The 22,495-nt window shown below is 44.3% G+C and overlaps 2 protein-coding genes across 4 annotated transcripts in view; both read left to right on the top strand.

Annotated features, from left to right (window-relative positions):
* The window catches only part of WDHD1 (WD repeat and HMG-box DNA binding protein 1), a 29,063-nt gene extending 15,929 nt beyond the window's left edge, over nt 1–13,134 (top strand). For 2 of the 3 annotated variants that reach the window (XM_051768785.1, XM_051768786.1), the window contains exons 14-26: nt 274–515; nt 1,031–1,168; nt 2,113–2,269; nt 3,977–4,091; nt 5,481–5,612; nt 6,088–6,317; nt 7,898–8,028; nt 8,682–8,738; nt 9,547–9,593; nt 9,731–9,889; nt 10,262–10,473; nt 11,475–11,610; nt 12,185–13,134. In XM_051768785.1, the coding sequence (XP_051624745.1) occupies nt 274–515; nt 1,031–1,168; nt 2,113–2,269; nt 3,977–4,091; nt 5,481–5,612; nt 6,088–6,317; nt 7,898–8,028; nt 8,682–8,738; nt 9,547–9,593; nt 9,731–9,889; nt 10,262–10,473; nt 11,475–11,610; nt 12,185–12,385 (1,957 nt within the window). In that variant the 3' untranslated portion in view covers nt 12,386–13,134. The remainder of the gene's footprint in view (nt 1–273; nt 516–1,030; nt 1,169–2,112; nt 2,270–3,976; nt 4,092–5,480; nt 5,613–6,087; nt 6,318–7,897; nt 8,029–8,681; nt 8,739–9,546; nt 9,594–9,730; nt 9,890–10,261; nt 10,474–11,474; nt 11,611–12,184) is intronic. The other variant, XM_051768787.1, reaches the window with a different exon arrangement.
* DLGAP5 (DLG associated protein 5) overlaps nt 1–22,495 on the top strand; it is a 228,731-nt gene that overhangs the window by 92,000 nt on the left and 114,236 nt on the right. The gene's annotated exons all lie outside the window — the stretch shown is intronic.

Here is a 22,495-nt window from a genome sequence, read left to right as displayed (position 1 = left end):
CACCTTCAGTTCTTACTAATGTTAATTAAGCAGGATATTTACCTGCTTCCTTCTAAAAAATCTCCCCTTTTAACTGTCTCTGCTTTAGGCTTTGGAGGCTCTAAAAGGTCAAACTGGCTCTTCAGTTTCTGAGTAATAAGAGCAACACCTTTGCAAATGTGTAATGTGGAGTTCCATCACGATTGCAGGTCTCTGATAAAAGTCTAAAATACTGGTGTATTTTCAGGTATTGTATTTTAATTCATATTTGTGTGCTCTCTGCCTGTGCTTTAGCAAGCTCCACTGCATTCATTTCGGCTCCTGGGATGCCAACAAGGAGTGGACAGTGGATATGCCAAAGGATGAGGACATTGAGGCCATCTGCCTGGGCCAAGGCTGGGCTGCTTGTGCCACCAGTGCCTTCCTGGTCCGTGTGTTCACAGTTGGAGGAGTTCAGAGAGAGATCTTCAGCCTCCCAGGCCCAGTGGTGTCCATGGCAGGGCATGGAGAGCAGCTGATGATTATTTATCACAGAGGTAGTTTTCTCCCTTTTGTCTCTTTTTTTTTTTTTTTCTTTTTTGAACCAGGGTTGTTTTCAATCCTCATCTCTTACTGGCTTCACATTAATTTGTATGTAATCACCAGAAAGTGTTTTCTCCTTTTCTTCATGATCCTTCTCCTCTTCTGGGTGGTGCTTTTACGAGCGCATCCGTCACAACCCACGGATCTGGGACTTCTGACAGCAAAGCCTGTGTTTTATAATGGAAAGCTGAGGTGAACCTGTGGGGAAGGGGAGAATTTTGTAACACTGACATGAATAGATTAAACTTGGGTTTCAGATGTGCCAGAATGAATTACCACGGGAAATTAAGGAAGCAGTTGTTATGCATGCCTGGTGTGTCCAAAATGACAAACAGTTGCTTGTCTGACAGTGGTATTCAGGGGTAACCCTGCATTAGAATTAGTTTTTGATTTAAAACTAATTTAGCCAAGAGACAAGACAATTCTGTCTTCTGTTTTCTAACACAGTCATTGAACAACTTCTTCCTAGGTACTGGGTTTGATGGGGACCAGTGCCTCGGGGTGCAGCTGATGGAGCTGGGAAAGAAGAAAAGGCAAATTTTGCATGGAGACCCTCTTTCTCTTACAAGGAAATCGTATTTGGTATGGGTTGGATTCTCTGCAGAAGGTATGAAATACCTGCATGAGTGGTGTTGAGAAATATTGACACTATTGGGGGAATTACAGGAAAGCTGGAGAGGGACTTTAGACAAGGATCTGGAGTGAGAGGACAAGGGAAATGGCTTCCCACTGGCAGAGGGCAGGGTTAGATGGGATATTGGGAAGGAATTCCTGCCTGTGAGGGTGTGAGGCCCTGGCACAGGTTGCCCAGAGAAGCTGTGGCTGCCCCATCCCTAGCAGTGTCCAAGGCCAGGTTGGATGGGGCTTGGAGCAACCTGGGCTAGTGGAAGGTGTCCCTGCCCGTGGCAGGGGGTTGGAATGAGATGGGCTTTAAAGTCCCTTCCAACCCAAACCATTCTGTGATTCTGTGGAGGAGTTTCACTAATTAATACCCTTTTAGTAATGGTGATCTGGGACCTGGACTTTGTATTTTCTATCTCCTCAACGCTAAACAAAATTCTATTTTTCTATTCCTTCAAGGTATTTATCAAAAATATTTAATATTTTTCCACTAGGAATAAAATACACTTGAATGTTACCAGAACTCGTTCTCCTGATTGGTTTCCCTGCTCAGCAAGAAGAAATAAAAACTGCATCAGTGCTCCCTGATGCCCCCAAAGTTCGTGGTTTTTCTTGAGGAGTTTTTATGATAACCAGAAAGAATAATTGTAAAACAGCTTGGGAATCCCCCCAAGCAGTATGAACTTGATTTCTTCACGAGGTGTTTTAAACGTGACCCTGTCAGTTGACAGCAGTGGCGCTGACTGACAGAAGGTGGCGCATCTTTCCAAGGGAAATGGTTTTTTCCCCCGACTAATTCGCACTGTGTTTTCGGGAGAGAGGATGTCGTATTTGAGACATGTAAACCATCCTTTCCCGGCCGTATCCACCACTTCCATCTTGCTGGTGTCGTGGTATGTGACAATAACTGCTCTCATCTGTGACAAACAGGTACCCCTTGTTACGTGGATTCCGAGGGGATCGTGCGGCTGTTGAACCGAGGGCTTGGGAACACTTGGATTCCAGTGTGTAACACCAGGGAGCAATGCAAAGGAAAATCTGATCATTACTGGGTCGTTGGCATCCATGAAAACCCCCAGCAGCTCAGGTCAGATAATTCACCAGGAAACACTTTGTTTTGTCTGGGTTTTTCAATCCCGGAGCACTTTTTACTGGGAGAAGCTGGAAGGGTCTTCTACTGAAACAGGTGGCTGGTAAATATGCACAGCAAATGGTTAGTTCCCAAATATAATAATGAATCATCCATGCAGAATTAAACTGGTTTCGAATAAACTCATTAGAGTTTTATAACTTGGAACTGGTTAACTGTGGCTTTTTGCCTTGGCTGAGAGGTGTGTGTGCACTTCATTGTGAAATCACACATCTCTGAGGCAAGCACGTTCATAAAGCTGCATTTTGGTAAAGAATCCTGCTGAAAAGTTGTGGATCCTATCAGGAATCTGCTTTTCCTGCTCATGATGTTTTGGGGCTTGATTGTGGAGTTGGGGTTTTATTGATCCCCCCCCTGCATTTTCCCTTTCTGTGCTTTGAAAAGAATCCAATCCTCTAACTAATCTACATCATTAGACAGAGATAAATCAGTCATAGATAAATCAGAGCTGTCTGTTGTTATTATATTAATATTTAACCCGTGGCCACAAAGAACAATTTTGTATGTAAATTTGCTCAAATATTTATCTGAAAGTTAACCATTTCTTTATAAAATGTGATAGTGGTGTGTCTAAACAACTGTTTCTCTTTACTGTAACATGCATCCTGGACATTTAGTTGCTAATCTTTATTTGTATCCCTTTTTATTCAGGAGTCTGTGTCCTTTGCCTAACAGGGCAGATTCCATCAGCTCACATATTTTACTGAAATTCAGACTCTTTGACTTTACTAGTCATGCACAATTGTAGAGGTTGGTGGGAGACTGCATTTTATTTAAACTTATGTGACGTTCTTCGTAATCCTCTGCTTTTTTGGAATAAGGGAAATAATTTGATATCTCTGGTAAATGTCACTTTGTTGCCTGTTTCTCCTTCCAAATAATTATGTTGGCCTCCAGAAAATTCCCCAAAAATGTGCAGGACACATCACATTGATGAGATGGTCAGCTGTGAGTCTGTCATCATGAATTTTTTCCCTCTAGTCCAAGAAAGACTGTGCTGCTCTCTGAGTTACAAAGAACATTTTACTCAGAACCAGCAGCATAATAAAGATAAGGGAGAGGGGGGAGGGTTGTTGTAGAAACACCACATGCCTTAATTAAGAGATAGCCAGAACACTAATGCTTCCTGTTCTTTTTTTTTTTTTCAAGTCTCTGACACAGCAGCTTATAAAACCAGATGTTTTTGTCAATGCTGCACTGGTGCTGCTGGAAATACAGCTCTTCCCCAATCAATGGTTTGCTTAGGTGATTGTTACCAGAAAGCACTTGTTTAAAATGTAATGAAACAGTAAGTCTATGCCTTCTGTTGTTCAGTGGCTTCAGATTTAAGTGAATTGCATTTACTCTTCGTAGTAGCTGTTAAATCATGTACTGTGTGAGACCAAGAGCAGTGTGTGTTATGTGCCACATTCAGAGTCTGCAGTGGGAACAAGAGCAGTGTGTGCCTTGCTGGTTTGGAAATCTTTTCTTGGTTGCCATGTAAAAACAACCCTTTATGATGCAATCTTACACATTGCTATGTTTAATCCAGTCATTTGATTACTGCTTTTTAAAGAGCAAATCCTCTTAAAGTATCTTGCTTCTTAGGAAGACGTGGTTTAGGTGTTGGAACAACTGCAGGTGTGTTTTGTTTCCTGTGCACAGGTGTATTCCCTGCAAAGGATCCCGGTTCCCTCCCACGCTGCCACGGCCTGCTGTAGCAATTTTACCTTTTCAGCTTCCTTACTGCCAAGTTACAACAGAAAAGGGGCAGATGGAGGTATGGAATGGTGTCGAGCCCACAGCTGGTACTCTCAGGTGTCCCCGTGGTAGGGATTATACAAGATTCCTATTAATCATCTCTGCTATGAAAGAGGACAGTGCAAACCCTGAGTAAGACACATGGCTAAGGAGGTTATCTGGGTTCACTGTTTTGTCTCATGTCATTTGGTTCACCACTGTTTCCAGAAGGATGCAAGATAAAACTGCCAGAGCTGATCCAAAGTTGTATTTACACATAATCTGTTTCTGACCAGAGAAGTCTTACTCACCCTCTCGTTTGTTTTTTTTTTTTTAGTGGGTAGAGATACCAAATTTTGTGATCCCAATCAAGCCCCCCTTGAAAATGTCTATTTTTTAATATTTTAGGCACAACAAAATTTCTGTACATCTTTTTGAAAGATGTACAAAGTATTCAAATTCATATAATTGCTCTGAACACATAGGCCTTCCCCCTTGACTTATTTTCTGAAGGTAGAGGCTGGTTGAAGCAAGATGTGCCTGTGGAGAATTTCTAGAAAAATACCTGTATTTATTCTTCCATTTTTATTGGTTTAAACATTTCAAACTCGTGGTGCTTAGCTGTAATGCACAGCATAGAAATGAACATAAAAATCTAATCTCAGCCTTAGAGAGAGTTCAATGCTGTTTGAAATTTATTCTCTTTGATAGAAGTGTAGATAAAAATGTCAATAATAAACACACTGTCATTTTTAATGAATTCTCCTTCATTTGGTTAAGTCTTTTTGTTCTTTATCTGATGGAGTCTGTCTTCCATTCCTCCCTTCACCCAAAATAATGGGAGGAGAATGCCAGGAACTGCTAATTTGGCTTGAGGGACTATGTGTAGATATAGAAACAAATTATTCCAATACATCTGATGAAAACACAGTGGGTTTGATTAAGTTTGTAATTATTTTGAACAGAACTAGGCTGGTCTAATAGCCATTATAGCATTTTGTGAACAGCCAGAGTTGTATTTTCTGTAGGTAAACTCCCACATTTACTGAGTTATTCTGGAGTACTTCCAGTTTGCTGTGGGACAGCATTTATAAGCTAAAATAATCAACTTATTCTAGAATTCTCTGTCCTGGTAGCGTATTGGTGAACATGTAGGTCTCATCCTGCTTGCAAGCCTGTAGTATAAATGGAATTTAACATATATGGCAACTGTTTGAATCAGTTTTTATATGGGTGGTTGTTAGTGTGGTCTATTTTTTCCTCACTAGGCATTGGCTTTGAAGAGAATTATCTCCCCCTCACCCTCATTATCAAAGGAAAGGAACGTTTAAGAATAAATTGATAAAATACATTGTAAGTTGTTAGGCATTATGTCATGGGCTGGTTTTTCCCCTCTGAATTCCAACAAACAATCTTCTCCCTTTTCCAGGAGCAGTACTGGCGTTCTGTTGTGTTTCAAAACCACGTGGATTACTTATCCAAAAATGGCTACGAATTTGATGAAAATGCTAAAAATCAGGCAGTGAAAGAGCAGCAAGAACTTTTAATGAAGCTGTTTGCTGTAAGTACAAACACGTGACAGAAAGGGTCCCTGAGATGTTACCTCTGAGGCTGGAGGTGTCCAAGGCCAGGCTGGATGGGGCTTGGAGCAACCTGGGATAGTGGAAGGTGTCCTTGATCATGGCAGGGGGTGGAACTGGATGAGCTTTAGGGTGCCTTCCAACCCAAACCATTCTGGGATTCAGGGATTTATTGGTAGATGGGATTTGATGTAAATGTTGATGGGATTCCTCTTATTAGGAGTCTGGCAATCCAGCTAGTTCAGACTATGATAAGAGGCTGCAGTTCATCTTGTTATTGCTTATCAGCATGAAGGGAGGGTAGGGGGAAGAAGGAGAAAAAAAGAGCTTTTTCTCATGTTGTTGGAAGTTCATCTTCATTCATTCGCTCCACCAAGACGACAATACTCTGCTCCTGGGGTCTTGAGAGAGCTGTGTAGCTGAAATGTGTGACTCCCCAGGCTCCTTCTCTTCCAGCTCTCTTGCAAACTGGAGCGGGAGTTCCGCTGTGTGGAACTGGCCGACCTCATGGCTCCCAACGTGGTGAGCCTGGCCATCAAATACGCCTCCCGCTCCCGCCGCATCAACCTAGCCCAGCGCCTCAGCCAGCTGGCTGTGGAGAAAGCCACTGAGCTGGCAACAGCACAGGGAGATGAGGAGGAGGAGGAGGAGGAGGAAGAGGATTTCCGAAAGCACTTGAGTGCTGGGTAACACGAATTTCTGTGGCTAAAAAACCTGGTGACGTTCTGGCTGCTCTTCTGATACTTCGGTGCGCTTTTCTGGGCCGGAGTTTGCTGCGTGTCTGTTATGAGGCAACAGTTTGTGTTGCTCTGCTTATGAATTGTATTCTTGTTGATATCTTGTGAGGACTCATTAGCACCGGGGTACAAACACAGAGGGAAATATCCCCACTCCTTGCTTCCTGTAGGTCTGTGTTCAACACCTTCAGAGGCAAAGCAGGCCCAATACTAAGTTGCTCTGACTGGAATTTTTTTTTTCTTCCCACCTTCCCCTGCCTTGTGCTGCTTTGGTTATTTGACTCCCACCTGGTTTTTTTCTTTTCCTTCTCTTTTTACCTCAGTCTCTCCATCTTGATTCATTTCACACCTACCTTAAAATCCTGTCTTTCTCCAGCCCTCCCCTTTTCAGTATCCTATCCCAGTGTATCCTATTTAGTCTTACTCTCCCCTAACTAATAATCCCAGCTCTTCAAATTCATGGAACGTACTACAGGCTGGCTTTGCATTCTTCCCTCTGTATCTGAGCTATCTACCTTTCCTCTCCTACCTGCATCTGCTTTGTAAAGCATGAGGAGGCAAAAGTTGTGTGTAGGTTTGGGGATTTTGTTTTGGTTGGTTGTTTTTTGTTTTGGTTTTTTGTTTGTTTAGTTGGTTGGTTGGGGTTTTTTTGGGGTTTTTTGTTTTGGTTTGTTTTTTTTGGCTGGTTGGGATTTCTTATTTTTAATATAGACCATACAGAAGAGTTGTGTTCTTGTTTGGCCACTGGCTGTACAGCTATAACGAAGTTAGTTGTTAACCACCAGTCTGATAGTGCAGAAAAGAATGTCATAACACTTTGTTGGAAGCAATGTCTTCCTATAGCAATTTTATGTGTGAAATTTGGGACTTATTTAGGCAAGAGAAAGTGATAAGTCCCTGAACTTATCTGTAGCCTTTTCCTTACTCTTCTATGTGAAACTGTGCAGTCAAAACTAATTTCTAAATGCTCTGGCTTGTTCTTCTGGATCCTATGTGGAAACTGTAATCCCATATCTGTAACTTCAAGCACTCTGAGGGTTAAAATTAATGACAAACATGGGTTGTTCTTAATATTTACAGATTTTAGTAATTGGCAAAGATTAGGAGGGAAATGCAAGAAATGTACATCCTCCTGCGCTGGAATTCAGGGAATAATCAGGTTAAATGTTAAAACTTGCTGCATAAGTTTCAGTTTGAAACTATATATCCATGTTGCCACCTGGATGGTAATTCATGGGTGCAGACAAGTTATCTGGTATTATTGGTGATACTGGAAGTATATATTTAAATGGAGATTACAGATCTTTAAAATTTGCATTTATATTTGTGGCAAACTGTTCTGGCAACAAAGTCCTGCAGTGGTTAATGAATCTTTATTTAATTTAATCGTCGCAGTTTAATCAGAGGTATAATGCACATAAATGCCAAACGTTATTGTTCTTTTTTCCTAAATTAAGTAAGTGAGCTTGCTATCTATTGTTCCAGTTTTCCTTCTGAGTGTGGTGACCACTTCCTTTCCTTCCCTTTAGTTACAGCAGCTCAGCCACGGAGTGGGGGCGGCTGCCAGTCAGGAATGTTCAGCAGGACCAAGAAGTGGAAGATGCTGAGGAAACTGATGCCTGTGAGGAAGCAGAAGAAACTCCAGAAGTGCATAAACAGAGTAAGAAAAATATATTCTCTGAATAGGCTGGAAGATATCTGGATAACTTTTACAGGCTTAATCAGACTCTGCTTGCAGTTGCTGCAGAGAAACAAGTTCCGTGTGTGTCATCTGCTGTGTCACAGCTTGTGTGTGCATTGTACTTAGTAACCATTTCAGGGACCCTTGGGGAGTTTTTCCTGCTGCCTGATTCTATTCCTAAAGGACTGGGTCACCTTCTGAGCAGTTACTTTGGTTTCAGCTCAAATCTCACAGGAGTTGAATTGATAGATGAGTAGTTTGCCTGGCACGCTTTAAGAATGAGCTTAAGGTTTAAGAAATAAATATACAGCTCTAAATCTAGGTAGAGATGACAGATGGTTTTGTAAAAGTGTATGGTTTAAAAATGAAAAGTCACAGTTCAAAATATGAATTACTTCACTATAATTATAGAATCACAAAATCATAGAATGGTTTGGGTTGGGAGGGGACCTTAAAGACTGTCCAGTTCTAACCCCCTGCCATGGGCAGGGACACCTTCCACTAGACCAGATTGCTCCAAGCCTCACCCTTTCTTAGTTGTCTGTTTGGGGTTTTGTTTTTAAAGCAGTTATGGTATCACATTTTATTGCACTTCAATATATACCCCTTTCTTTTTTTTTTTTTCTCTAAAGGGCCAAATCCTTTCTGCAAAGGTGCCACTTCAGCAGAGGTGACTGCTCCAAAGTCTGGTGAGTAAACCTCCATTTATTCCAGGATGAGAATTTTGTCATGCTTCACAATATCTGCTCCTGTTTATATCATCTGTTCTCCCACTGCTACTTCAAGTTAGTCCATAACAGTGTTGACAAATGTAACTTCACAGAACCATGGAATGATTTGGGTTGGAAGGGACCTTAAAGACCATCTGCCATAGGCAGGGACATCTTCCACTAACCCAGGTTGCTCCAAACCCTGTCCAACCTGTCCTGGTTGCACTGATTGTTGTTCTCACATTTTTAGGAGGTTCCCTATTCCTGTCTCCATTACCTAATGATGTTCCATAACACTATTCTGACTGACTTGGCTATGCCAAATGCTGAGTGTCTGCCTGGCTGTGCCATGAAGGCATTCTTTGGGACAAGGGGAAAACTGAGCACGGTGATCAATGGGTTTATTTTACTGATCACAGGCACATCTATTGGTTGCACTTGCAAGGCAGAGTGAATAAACCCTGCCTTGATCTGTGAGTGTGAGCAGGCAGGGGCAGAATGTGACCTCTAGCAACCTGCCAACCCTCCAGCAAGAATAATAGGAGTGGAAACGGATTTGGGAGTGGAGGAAGTCCTGGGTCTTCCTCCGGGTTTGTATTTTAAGCTGTTGGTCCTGTGTGGCATTTCTGATGACTAATAATAGCTGAACATGTATAGTTTAACCTTCAGGGGGTTACTAAAATGTCTTTCTACTCATCTAAAATGTGCACATTGCTTCAATGATTTATGTATATGTGTGTGAACACACATGCACACACTTTTATACCCCTTTTTCTTTCCTTTTAAGCAGTTCTAGGTGCATCAAGCAGCCAAGGACGAGTGAATCCATTTAAGGTAAGAATTTCTCCATCTGGTTTTGCTGTGCTCTGAAAATCATATCTGAAGTTTACAATAGAACAGATACCTTGGAGGGACAGAGCAGGAGAACATGACAGAAAATAAATAAAACATCTGTTTATTTGTTTTCCCAGGTGTCATCTAACAAAAAGGACCCAGTGGTCCCCTCAGCAAATGTTTTAGACACTATGAGCAGATACTCAAAGAAAACATCTTTGTCTGGCAGTCGAGCTGTGAACAAGCAGAACCCTCCAGTTATAAAGCCTCTGATTCCCAAACCCAAGTCGAAGCAGGTAGTGTTTCTAGTCTTTTATACATTGTTTCTGTGAGCAAAGAACAATAAATTGAATTTTACCAGCTTTTATCAAGGATGAAACCCCGTTGACTGAGTAAAGCAGCTTAGATGGCAAAATTCATTTTAGGCATAGTGCAAAAGAAAAAAAAATCAGTTGTAGAAATTACATTCTGCACTGAATTTTGAGCTTTTATTTTAAATTGTGTGAATAAACTTCTACTGTGCTGAAATTGGATGGATTAAATGCTCTATTAATGCAAGTGATTATTATGCCTTTAGGAAGGGCTTGGGGTTTGTTAGATTGCAGTAGTATGTGTTATTTGAGAGTGAGGTGTTCTTACCTTTTCTTTTTTAACCTCAATTTCCATAGGCTTCAGCAGCCTCCTTCTTCCAGCCTCGTACACTTACACCCAACCCTAGTGAAAAAGCAGTGGAAGAAAGAGAAGGAAAAGCAGTGGAAGAAAGAGAAGGAAAAGCAGTGGAAGAAAGAGAAGGAAAAGCAGTGGAAGACAGAGAAGGAAAAGCAGGAAATGAGTCCCATGAAGTCAAAGTCACTGCACAGGAGAACACTGAAAACAGAAGGTGAGTGACACTTGCGTCTCAATACCATATTCCAGTTTTCATAGAATTACAAGTCCAAAACCTGTTTTGTTTCTGAAGGTGTTGGACTGGCCAGAGAAGCATAACATGAAGATTAAAGGTTAGCTCACAAGTTATCACATTTGTGGACCCACTTCAGAAATGTGGGAGTGAACAATAAGTGAGCAGTGCAAAGTGTAATTTTGGGGCTCTAAGCAGTGATTTTTGCCTTGATACTGCTTGTAATGACCTTTGAATGATAAATGAAACCACGCTGCTGTGTCAGTTCCAAGTATAGGAAATACTTAAAGTTTAAACACCTACAAAATCTCAAAGTCTAAAAGCTAAGGGTTTTGTGGGAAGGAGTAAAAGCTTTGTTTTGGTGGGTTTTTAAAAAGAGAAAGCAAACAAAAACTTGTATCACTTAAGGAGCATGTCTGTTCCTAGCTAAGACTTTAATCTGTCTTGTTCCTCTGCAGCAGATGTTTTTTCTAACAATCCCAGTCCTCATGAAACTTGCGTTATTATAATCATGTTTCATTTAGACTTCATTTAACTGAGGAAGATGAAGGTAATTATTACTCATTTGGGCTGGCATTCTTTTCATTAACCTTTACAGATAATGTTCTACAACAAGTGGCAAGGAGAATTGTGAGAAGGATTAGCAGAAACATGCTAATGGATGTGCTCTATTTTTAGGTTGATGGGACCCTGTCAGAAAGGAAGAGAACCATTGTGCTTTGTCATTCTAAAACTGGAATGTTAATCTCCATATATATCATGATCTTAATAAAAATACTTGACTTAGTCTTGCCTTGTCAGCATGTTCTTTGAAATATTGAAATAGGAGAGAGGAGGCTGCTGACTAGAGGTGTCTTGTCTTCTGAGAACAAAAAAAAAAATCCAATTAGGTGCTGTTTAGAAATGTTGCTTTGGGGGATTTTTTTTTTTTATGGTTTTCCTATAACCTTCTTAACCAGGCAATTTTCGTGTGCTTGCTTTAGACCAAGGACAGGTTTCCAGATGTGGCTGGAGGAGAACAAAGCAAACATTTTGACAGATAATCCTGATCTGAACGAAGCAGAAGTAATAAAAGAAGGCATGAGTCGATTTAGAATGTTGACATCAGAGGAAAGGATGGTAAGCAAACGTTCTCTACTTCTGTGGCTTTGATAATTTTTTTCCCTCCCACTGAATCTCTGTGGTTATTTTCAGTCAGGAATGTTTTCTTTAAATTCTGCTGTTCTCCGTTTTTATGGATTTCAATTTTGAATGGTGCCATGATCTATGACATGTTCTTCATGAAAATATAAACTGAATAATAATTAGTATCAGAAAGCAGCTTTTTCAAAGTGGGGCTTGTGAGAGAAACACAATCAGTGAACAAATAACAAAAGGGAAAGGAAGGAGTTTAAAGGGACATAATCAGGCTTAAGCCACTGGGACTTAAATTCGTTCTGACTTGATTTGTTGGGCCTTTTGGGTTTTCTTATTTGTCCAGAAGGACAATTAAGAGCTTCAATTTCATACACAGGCTCAAATGAAATACAGTTTTGAAGGAGAACACTGCTAGAAAAAAGGAAAGTGAGGGATTTGGTCCTGACTCAATCCTTCTTAACGGGAATTATTTCAGTGCCTTAAAATCAGGAAATAAGGTGTAGAAAACAAAGTGGTGAGTTTTGTGGCCTGATTTGTAGTTGTCTGTTCTTCAAAGGTGTGGACTGAGAAAGCAAAAGGAGGGGCAGTTAATGGTTTAGCAGAAGATAAGAAGCGGAAGCGTCCCACGGCTGACGAAGATGAAGGGAGGAAGAACCAGGAGGAAAAATCAGAGGACACAAATGCATCCAAAAAATCCAAGCCTTTGGACCAGTCCTCAAATGGCAGGTTGTCAGCTTTTGCCTTCAAGCAGAGCTAAATGACATGGTGCCTTCTCAGTGTCTGTGTTCTGTGCTCAGGTAGCTCTGTACTGAGGGAACTGGCTGCCTTGCTCGGAGAGCACTGGCAGAAGGAGTGGTTTGCTCCAAATAGTCTCTTAGAAAGTGTTTTATAATCAGTTCTTGAGGGAAATGTGGAAATCTACTCTCACAATTTTTTACTATAAAGCTTGATAGCAAAATTCCTATTAATGGGCCTGCTCCCTGGAGGCACTGGAAGCTGAGTTCCACAGTGCTGTGTAGCTGTGACACACACACACACACATTGTATGCCTTGATACTTGTAATATTTGGTGCTAAATGCAGATTAATCATTCTGGGGAGCATAAACTACGTCCAAAAATCTGCCCTGTGATTTTAGAGAGGCAAAGGAATGGCTTCTGTACCATTCCTACTGCCTGGGAGTAAGACACTCAAGGAAATGGGCCTGAGGGGAAGAAAGCTGAACACCAGCAACACATTAAACTGCATTTTCAACATCTGTGGCAGTGGCAGAGAGCAGTTTGACACAGGCAGGGATAGAAAACCAGGGCAGAAGCTGAATTAGGAAGGTCAAGTGTGGAAAGCCAAGCCACTCCAAACTGTGTAAATGTGCTTTCCCAATCCATGGCTCAGCAGGGTCCAGGAGAACTTGAAAATGTGTTTATTATTTTCTGTAACGTTTGTTTTTTAAATAAAATGTGAAAGTTTCCTTGTTTAAGTTGGTGTTGTAATTGAAGCAAACAGATTTTTACCTGCCAGCCCCAAGGCAGTCATTCACATTTACCCTGCTCTGGAGACAGGACCCTGTGTCTAATAAATGTATTTGAAGCAAACCCAACTTTTGAAACGTTTTTTAAGATCAGTTAAAGTAATTTAACTCTTTAACATAGTAACTGAGTCTGGAGAGTTCTCAATTTTTTCTCCCCTGGGTTTGCATGTCCTTTCATTGTTTCCTCTTCCCATTTCTCTTCACACTGGCACAGTAAGAAATTGTTGAAGTAGTTGCCCAGAGAAGCTGTGGCTGCCCCATCCCTGGAAGTATTCCAAGCCAGGTTGGATGGGGCTTGGAGCAACCTGGGCTAGTGGAAGGTGTCCCTGTCAATGGCAGGGGGTTGGACTTGATGGCCTTTAAAGGTCCCTTCCAACCCAAACCATTCCCTGACTATTGCTGAAAATACATCAGTTGGACTTAATGGTCTTAAAAGGTCTTTTCCAACCTAAACGATTCTTTGATTCTGTAAAAGGCAAATGACTCTCCTTTAAAAACACATTTTTACCATTGAAATCTGTAGATTGAAGATTCAGTGAGATTTCAGTAAAAGCCATTAAATTTTAGCATCAGAGGTCTTTCATTTGACTATTTTAACACTTGCTGTAGGTCCTGTTTTTACCACATGTAAAAAAAGAAAAAGGTGGTCATGGTGTCAACCAGGGATGGTAAATACAAGCAGTGAATATCCTGAAGACCTGGCAATTTAAATGCTTTTGTCATTCACAGTTCTCATCTATAATTACACATTTTATTTGTTTAAACTGCTGGTGGACAGCAAGTAATAATCTAAGTAATAATTAATTTTCTGCACTGACATGATGCAGAAAGCTCAGGAGAGTAGTGGCACATCATTGTGATTTTTCTACATTCTTTAGGAAAAAATATTGCATCAGAGACTGGGATTTACTTTGAGGTAGTAAAGCCTATTTCCAAATTTGGGTGTATTGGGGAAAAATGGGATTGCAGTGGTAGCATCCTGTTAGAAAAATCACTGGGCCTGGTGAACTGTAATGTTTTCTTTCTTTTAGATCAGGTTGTTCTGTGGGTGACTTGAGCATCTTGAGCACGGTGCTGGGAGATGTTCCAGATGGTTCTTTTCATCTCTATTCACAGAATCCATATTTGAGCTGCCTGTGTGGAGCCCTTTCTACAGACCTGAGAGGAGAAGTGGTGTTAGAAGGGACCAAGTCCAACCCCCCTGCCATGAGCAGGTCAGCCTTCCACCATATCTGGGGAGGTATCCACTGCTGCCCTGGTCCCACAGAGCATCCAAAGTCCTTTTGGCTCCTGCTGGAGGGAGGAAACAGCCAAAGTAAACTTCCAGGAGAGTGGGATGTTTGCAGTCATGTAACTCTTCTGAGCAAACACACCAAAGGTCTGTTCAAAACAAGGCTCCTGGATTTACTGGGTGGTTTCATGGAAATCACCAGGGATATTTGGCACCATCCTGCAGGTCCCTGGTTTCCATGTGCTTTTACTCCTGGCAGAGTTCTTGCTGTGTAATGTCTGTGGGTTTTGTCAGACCCCATGTGCACGGCCCTGGGGTCACAGTCTGGGTCTCACTGCCACCCCCATGGCTGGTTAGAGCTGGCAAAGCTGTTTCCAGCATCAGATTTGAGGTTTGGTATCAGAGCTGTGTGACTGCAGTAGAATAATGGAATTTTTAAGGTTGGAAAAGACCTCTAAGATCATGGAGTCCAACCAGCACTGCCAAGCCCACCACTGACCCATGTCCTCAGGTGCCACATCCACACATCTTTTAAATCCCTCCAGGAATGGTGACTCCACCACTGCCCTGGGCAGTCTGTACCAAAACCTGACCACGCTTTCAGTGAAGAATTTTTCCCTAATATCCAATCTAAATCTCCTCTGGTGCAACTTGAGGCTGTTTCCTCTTGTCCTGTCCCTTGTTCCCTGGGAGCACATCCCGACCCCCACCAGGCTCCATCCTCCTGTCAGGGAGTTGCAGAGCCAGAAGGTCCCCCCTGAGCCTCCTTTTCTCCAGGCTGAGCCCCCCCAGCTCCTCCTAGGATTTGTTCCCTGGTGATCACTGTCCACAGGAATAAAATAAACAGCAAACGAGAAGCAAACTTCCAGCGAGATCATGGAAGTGAGTATCCAGCTGCTTTAATTCTGGGAGGATCATCTCCCATGAGGCTGCTGTTACATTTCTATCATCGAAGATGGGGTTTGCTCTATTACACAGCTCCAGGCAGAGCTACAAATACATCCTCCATCACCTGGAGCCTTTGGGGAGCAGCGCTGAGCCAACCGGGAACGGGGCGCACTCATCCAGCAACAGCACCGGCAGGACAGAGCCAAGGATGAATCCTAATTCGAGTGGAAGTGAAATGCCAGACCAAAAATGAACAGAAAACGTGGAATGGATTTTCAAGTGCAAACAGTTAAATCTCTACTAGCTGGTTTTGATCTGTTCGTTGGTTTGTTTTTTTAAAAAATCTTTTTTGTTTTAAAGAACGCCCCTAAATAATTCAATGGAATTTCACTGAAGTCTTCAGAAATGCTTGTTTGTCCTGAATTTGCCACCCTTCTGCTGGAAAACCAGGTATTTTAGAAAAGTCAGCCTGGAAACTCTGCCAATGAACCTGCCTGACGTTGGTTGTTCCTACGGAGCTCGGAACACTGGAGAGGGAGGATTGCACTGGATAAATATCCAGCCTTTGGGTCAGACCAGGCTCTTTGACCCACCAGGCTCTGCTATGTCTGAGTCTGTTGTGCTGTTTCACTGCATTATTTGACATTAAAAACTGATCCCTTTCCATGCACTTTTTCTGGAGAAGAAAGTCATGTTTTAAAAGTAGTGCATGAAAACCAGCAGCAGATGATGGAATCTGGGAAAGAGAATCATCCTGAATATTTCTGCATGTGGCATTTTACCCAGTTACCTCTGCTGCTGGTGTTGCTTCCATATCTACCCCAAAGCTGATCCTTGCTGGAAAGATGCAGCTATAACCCAACAAAAAGGGCCTCAAATGATGGACAGTCTGATAGCAAACTGCTGGACTTCTGAGGGAGTGCCGGATCCGCAGGAAGCTCGGCATTTATTCAGAGCAAGAACATTTGTGCTAAAATTAAACTGAAGAATATTTTCTTTGGTGTTCCCGGCATTTGCTCCATAATAAAATTTTGCTGTGAAGGAAAACAACAACGTGGCACAGCCCAGCCAGTAAAACACTCTCGAAAAGCCTTGTTTGCCTTTGGAGCGTCGTGTTGCCGCACCAGGCAGGAGCTAAGGAGGGGGATGACAGGAAGGTTGTGGGAGGAAAGTGCTCTTCCTGTGGTGGTTCATTTTGGTTCGGGTTGGAGGGGGACCTTAAAGACCACCTCATTCCACCCCTCTGCCATGGGCAGGGACACCTTCCCCTAGACCAGGTTGCTCCAAGCCACTTCCAGCCTGGCCTTGAACACTTCCAGGGATATTTTGCATACCCTCCTCATTTTTTTTTTTAGTGGTGCGTAACATCAAATCCTGAGAAAGAGATCTCACTGCCCTTTGCATGTGATGAATCCACGTCCACTTAATGTTATTTGGGATTTGGAGACCTTTCTTTGGCTGTGCTTTAAATCTCAGCGACAAGCAGCCCCTCAGACACTGCTCCGTGTGTCACACAGCACAGAGCAGCAGGTACTTTCAAGTAGACAGTGTAAATCCAATTACTACCTTTCACAGCAGCAGCTTTAACTTGTTTTGTTGTGTTTTCAAAGTAGGTAGGGGTCAGATTAGAAGGCCTGTCTGCAGCACCACCTCTGGCAACTTTATCGCAAGTATTTGGCACTGGAGTGTGACAGCAAGTGTCTCGTGCCAGTGCAACTCTAATTAAGATGTTCATCTCCATCAGGGAAGAAAGGTGACTCCTCTTGGCTTCTGGGGATGTCCCGTGCCTCCATTTTCCACAGCAAACTGGTCCATCCTTGGGATGGCTCCGCTGGTGTTGGTTAGGAAGCCGTGAGTTCCCCAGTGTCCGTCACCGAGGAGTTGCACCCGTCTAAAGCGGAGTTCCCGTGGCCTGCTTGGAACTGCATTCCCTGATTAGAATCTTCATAGCTGTTGGGTTTAACTTCTCCCTTTGTGGCTGCAGGAGTGAGCGAGGCTGCCAGACTCAAAGGTTTGCTTTACAAACCCCGTGTAAGTCGCCTTCTTGGACATAGTGCTCTGTCCCTGACCTCTGTCGTTGTCACCAGCTCCGACGGTGGCAGCTTGGTTACTCCAGCTGAGTTTCTTCCCTTGAATAGGCAGTAAAAGAAATGGGGAATGGGTTTGGGTTTAGTGGTTGGACTTGATAATTTAGAGGTCTTTTCCAACTCGAATGATTATATGATTCTGTGGAGTGGGAGAGTCAAGATGGATCTGTCACCCTTGGATGCTCAGGGTGGAGCTGGGCAAGGGAGAACCCGTGTTTGGACAAGCTTTCCCCTCTCAAAGGTCTTCTGGCTGTGAAATGCGCTCAGCTTCCAGCTGTGTTGGTCACGGGGTGAGTCAGGTTGGTGGTCCTGGCTGGCTAATCCAAGGAGAAGACAGGAGCAGTGAGAGCTGCCTGTGAGCAGCTCGGGTGCCTAATGGAGTTCTTTGATGGAGAACAGCAGACCTGGCTTCTCCCTCCTCCCAGCTGACACTAAATGTGCTCAGCTCAATGCTGCCATCCAAATTTAATAGCAAATAATTTACTTAAAGGCAGGCAAAACACAAATACCGACCCAGGCTGCGAAAAGAGCCACTTGATTCTGACTCAATTGGACAGGAATGGCAGGGGAAATTTGCAGGAATAGTTTCAAGCCATGTGTTGCCAGGGAACAGTTCAGTCTACAAATTGCATTATCAATATCTCGGGGTAATAACGGTGAGAAGCGATCGAGGGGAGCGATGCAGGGACATGGCTGCTGTTCCCATCTGCCTGGTGTGTGAATCCAAAGCTGCCCTTGGTTTAGGAATGGAGTGGAGGGACCTGAAGGTCGCCCTGGTCAGTGTCAGGTAGTTTGTGTTGGAAATGGGATGCAGGTCCACGTGAGCCTGGAGATTTGTGTTGTACATCGGATCTTACATTCTTGAAAACATAATTATGGATTCACCTCCTGCAGCCTACCCAGGCAAATCCCTCCGAAGTTTTCCAAATTTCAGGGAGCAAAGGCTGGAGGAACCCATTGGCATGAGATCCTGTGTCCTTGCTCTGTGAAGACATTAAAGGAAAGATGGGGAAGGGCAAAACTGCTGCCTCCACTTCCAGTTTCATGCCTAAAACGTGAGACCTCACCGAGGAGGTTAAAATTCAGATCCCATCTGCAGAAAACCCCTCAGACCTCAGGGATCCTCCGTCCTCACGGAGCGACAAATCCTTCTGTGCAAGATTTAGTATTTTTGGAGCCTGTAATCAATTTTGCTGGTTATTCTGGGTAATGGAATTAAATTGGTCGTGATTCACTCTCCCAACTGACGCACTGTGATTCCAGGGGCTGATAAATCTCGGGCTGCACTTCCAGGGCACGGGAAGGATGTCCGCAGGCTGTGACGCTGCCATCCATCGCCTCTGTGGGCTCAGCTGTTATTTGGGGATCACATTCAAGACATGTCCTGGCCTGATGTTAACAGCAGGATGGATCTGCGTTGCTCTGCTGCTGCTTGAGCGCTGGGTTGATACGCTGGGTTGGCACAGACGGTTTGAGAAGGTGCAATTTGTCATCTCTAACTTTAAGCTCTGAGCCCAGTCTTAAATGATCCCGTTTTGTAGTCAATGAAGGAAAAACAGGTGTCTTCTCTGCATGATTGCTATTTATTGTGACAGCCTCTCAGCAGCTGTCAGTGCAGAAATTCCCCTTGAAACACCTTTTACGTGGCTTCGTCTGTCCCAGTGAAGACTGCCCAGGGTCTCTTCATCCTTACCCAGCTTGGCATGGAGAACTTTCTTTCAGGACCTCACTCTTCAAACCCTGAGGAGCATCTTGGGCGCTCAGGGAATGAGGCTCCAGCCCTTCCCAGTCAGATCCCACTCCCTGTCACTGAAACCACAAGGAAGCTCAACTGACTAAAAGAGGTGAAGGAGCTGGAGCTTGAACACAAACCCGCCCCATCCTGTCCCTCTTTGATATTTTCCCTAATTTCAAAGATGAGAGAGGCCTCTGATGGGCTTTCTCATGGACCACACATGTGTGTGTCCCTACCTTGGCATCCAGTGGCATCCCCTGGCTCTCACAGGGACACCCTGCTACCCTCCAGTGGGTGCACAGGGCCCCCACCTTCTCTAGACCTTATTCTAGATCTGCAAATAATTCAAGTTACAGTCTCAGGAATTTTTGCACTCCCTGTTTTGTTGATCTCTAAGAGCCTCTTCTCTTTGAACAGCCAAAATAACCCCCAAGATCTGAGTGATCACAGGAATGGCAAAGAGGACAGATTCCCTCTAGGAAGGGGTCTGGAGCACAAGTCAGATGAGGAGTGGCTGAGGGGGCTGGGGGGGCTCAGCCTGGAGAAAAGGAGGCTCAGGGGGGACCTTCTGGCTCTGCAACTCCCTGAGAGGAGGATGGAGCTGGGGGGGGGGGGGGGGTTGGGCTCTGCTCCCAGAGAACAAGGAACAAGATGAGAAGAAACTGCCTCAAGTTGTACCAGGGGAGGTTTAGACTGGATATCAGGGAAAATTTCTTCATTGAGAGGGTAGTCAGGCACTGGAACAGGCTGCCCAAGATAGTGGTGGAGTCACCATCCCTGGAAGTGTTCAAAAACATGTGGATGTGGCACTTGGGGACAGGAGCTAGTGATGGCCTTGGCAGTGCTGGGTTAATGGTTGGACTTGATGATCTTAGAGGTCATTTCCAAACTTAATTATTGTATGACTCTTCTGTTTTATACCTGTATTTTACTTTTTTTGTTTTTTAATATATATATTCAGAAATAGCAAAGAAAAAATTCTTTGGGAAGGCTTAGTGAGAACATGGGGTGTAATTAATAGGGAACTATCAATAAAATATCATAATAAGATCCTTAATAAAAAGAAAAACTGGCCAAGCATTAGTGTTTCTGTTTACCCAGCCTTTGTGGGGTTGTGTTTCAGGGGGAGAAGACTTGACCACAGCTGGAAATTGGGCTGTGTCATAACACATGCTGACACACACCTACATTATCTAAAACTAAAAATTCCATGTTGGTAAATTCTGTCAACAGAACTGCTGGCATCGGCTCCTGTGTGTGCAACCTGTGCTCAAACATTCCCAGAAAAAGTGGTTTTCTGCTCAGCCACACAGTGATCACACTAGAAAATAAGCTGCAAACTGCCCTTCTCGCCCCATAAATAGGAGAAAAATTACAACCAGCTCCCACAGCAGCTGAGTTCAGGCTGTTATAAAGTCTGGGTTGGCTCCAGAGGGAGCTTATCTTCTTCTTTTCCAAGAAAATAAAGAGAGCAAAGACTAGGGAGTGCCAAGACACTTAGATGCCCTTTACTATCCCCTTTTCTGTATGGATGATTAGGTCTCAGTGGTTTGTAGCTCCTCAGAAACTCTCCCCCAGCCCTCTGAACCGTGTCAGCTCGGTCTGGATCCGAACAGGAGCAGAAGCCGTTCAGCAGAAGCCCGTGAATGTTTTTGGCAAGGGAGCTCATTTAGTTCACACGGAGGATTTGGACATCATCAGAGGATTGTAAAATGATGTGAGGTACCCAGGGGTGTCTGAGGAGGAACAGGGATGCAGTTCAGGGCTCCAAATCCTCTGGTACAGCAGTTTCTGTTCCCGGTCAGAGCCCGGGGCAATAAAACCAAATAAAGCCTGGCTGGCTGCAGGCCAGTGCCTGGATTTCACCTGAGTCATCCTGACTCTTCTGCTAAAACCTGTGATCAGAAACCAAATGATAAATGTGGAGCATGTTGCAGCTGCTGGGGTGTTTTTTTTCTTTTTCCTTTTTCCTCTGTTTTTTTTTTTGGTCATAGTTAAATGCAGCTCTTGTGTAAGGAGTAAAGCCAGTGAGTCACACACCACACCCCACCCTCCAACAGCTCCTTCCCTTCCTTATCTCCCCAGCAATTTACCATTTCCTAGGCACAAGGGGGGAGAATTTGTCCCTGCTGCCTTATGGACAGAGGGTGAAAAGAGAGGGCTTTGTGGCTCCTTTAGCATCTCAGCCATTTATTTTGATGGCCATTTATTTAGTCCCCCTGCTCTTGCTTGGGGTGATGGGTGATGGAGCATTCACCCTACGCTCAGCTGAACCTTCAGACTCAGTTTCTGGCTCATAAAACGCCAGAACAGCTCCAGCTGGAGGGGACCTGTGTTCCAAACATCTGCCCCAGCATTTATGTGTTCACCAACACTTGAACCCAACATGGGGCAGGGGCAGAAGGGGTTCCTGGCAAAGATGAGCTGTGCTCTGTCTGCTGGATTTGTCCCCTAGGTGCCCGGAGGATGCAGGATGCTCAAACCATCTTTTGGGGTGATGTTGCAACAAGATCCCTGTGGAAACCCCAAAATATTTGGTCTTGGTCATCAGAGGTGGCACATTTCCAGAGTCACAGGTGGGAATGTTAAAACACTGGGACACACCAGCCCTGCAGCAGGAAGGTGTCTGCAGACATCGGGGGTTTGAAGGGACAGAAGCCCAGCCAGGATGAGGTGGTGGGTGGGAATGATCACTAAGGAGGGCCAGTCCATTCCTGGGGTCATTCTGGTAGCTGCATCCCAACACCAGTGACCCACAGCCTCTCAGAATGGTGTTGATGGCATTTCAACAGTGCCAGGGAGCGAATGGGTGGGATGTGCCAGCATCACCCTGGTAGGAAAAGGGCTGGCTCTAGGAGGTGGAGGGGATGAGAAGACAGTGGAGAAGGATGCTGGGAGGTGCCATGCAGCTTGACCTGCATCCCAGCTGGACCCTCCCCATCCCTGCCCTTGCTTCTAACCCTGGGACTTTGCCCACACTGGGTTGATTGAAGGGGGCACCCTACAGTGGTTTGAGGCCAGCCCCCCATGCCCTCACCACACAGCTCAGCCCAGGGATCGCCCCATGCCACCAGCCTGTGCCCCAACCCCCTTGTGCCCCCAGCCTGAAGGATTCCCCTGTATCCCCAGCCCAGGGGATCCCTCTGGATCCTCCCTTACCCCTCACCCTGCGGGATGTCCCCACACCCCCATTCCGGTGTCAGTCTGGAGGATCCCCTTGGATGTCCAGTCCTTGCCTCAGCCCCAGGATTCCCCCAGCCCAGGGGATCCCCCCGGATCCCCCCATACCCCAAGCCCGGGTGTCAGCCCTGAGGATCCCCTCGGATCTCCCCCGAGGATCTCCTCGGATCTCTTGTCTCAGCCCCAGGATCCCCCCGTACCCCCATTACAGGGAATCCC

Source organism: Manacus candei, unplaced genomic scaffold (genome assembly GCF_025592945.1).
Source record: "Manacus candei isolate 608988 ecotype Guabito, Panama unplaced genomic scaffold, ASM2559294v1 h1tg000097l, whole genome shotgun sequence".
In the NCBI taxonomy this organism is placed as follows: domain Eukaryota; kingdom Metazoa; phylum Chordata; class Aves; order Passeriformes; family Pipridae; genus Manacus; species Manacus candei.
Note: the sequence above shows the minus strand (reverse complement) of the source record. Positions and strands in the feature narration are given on the sequence as shown.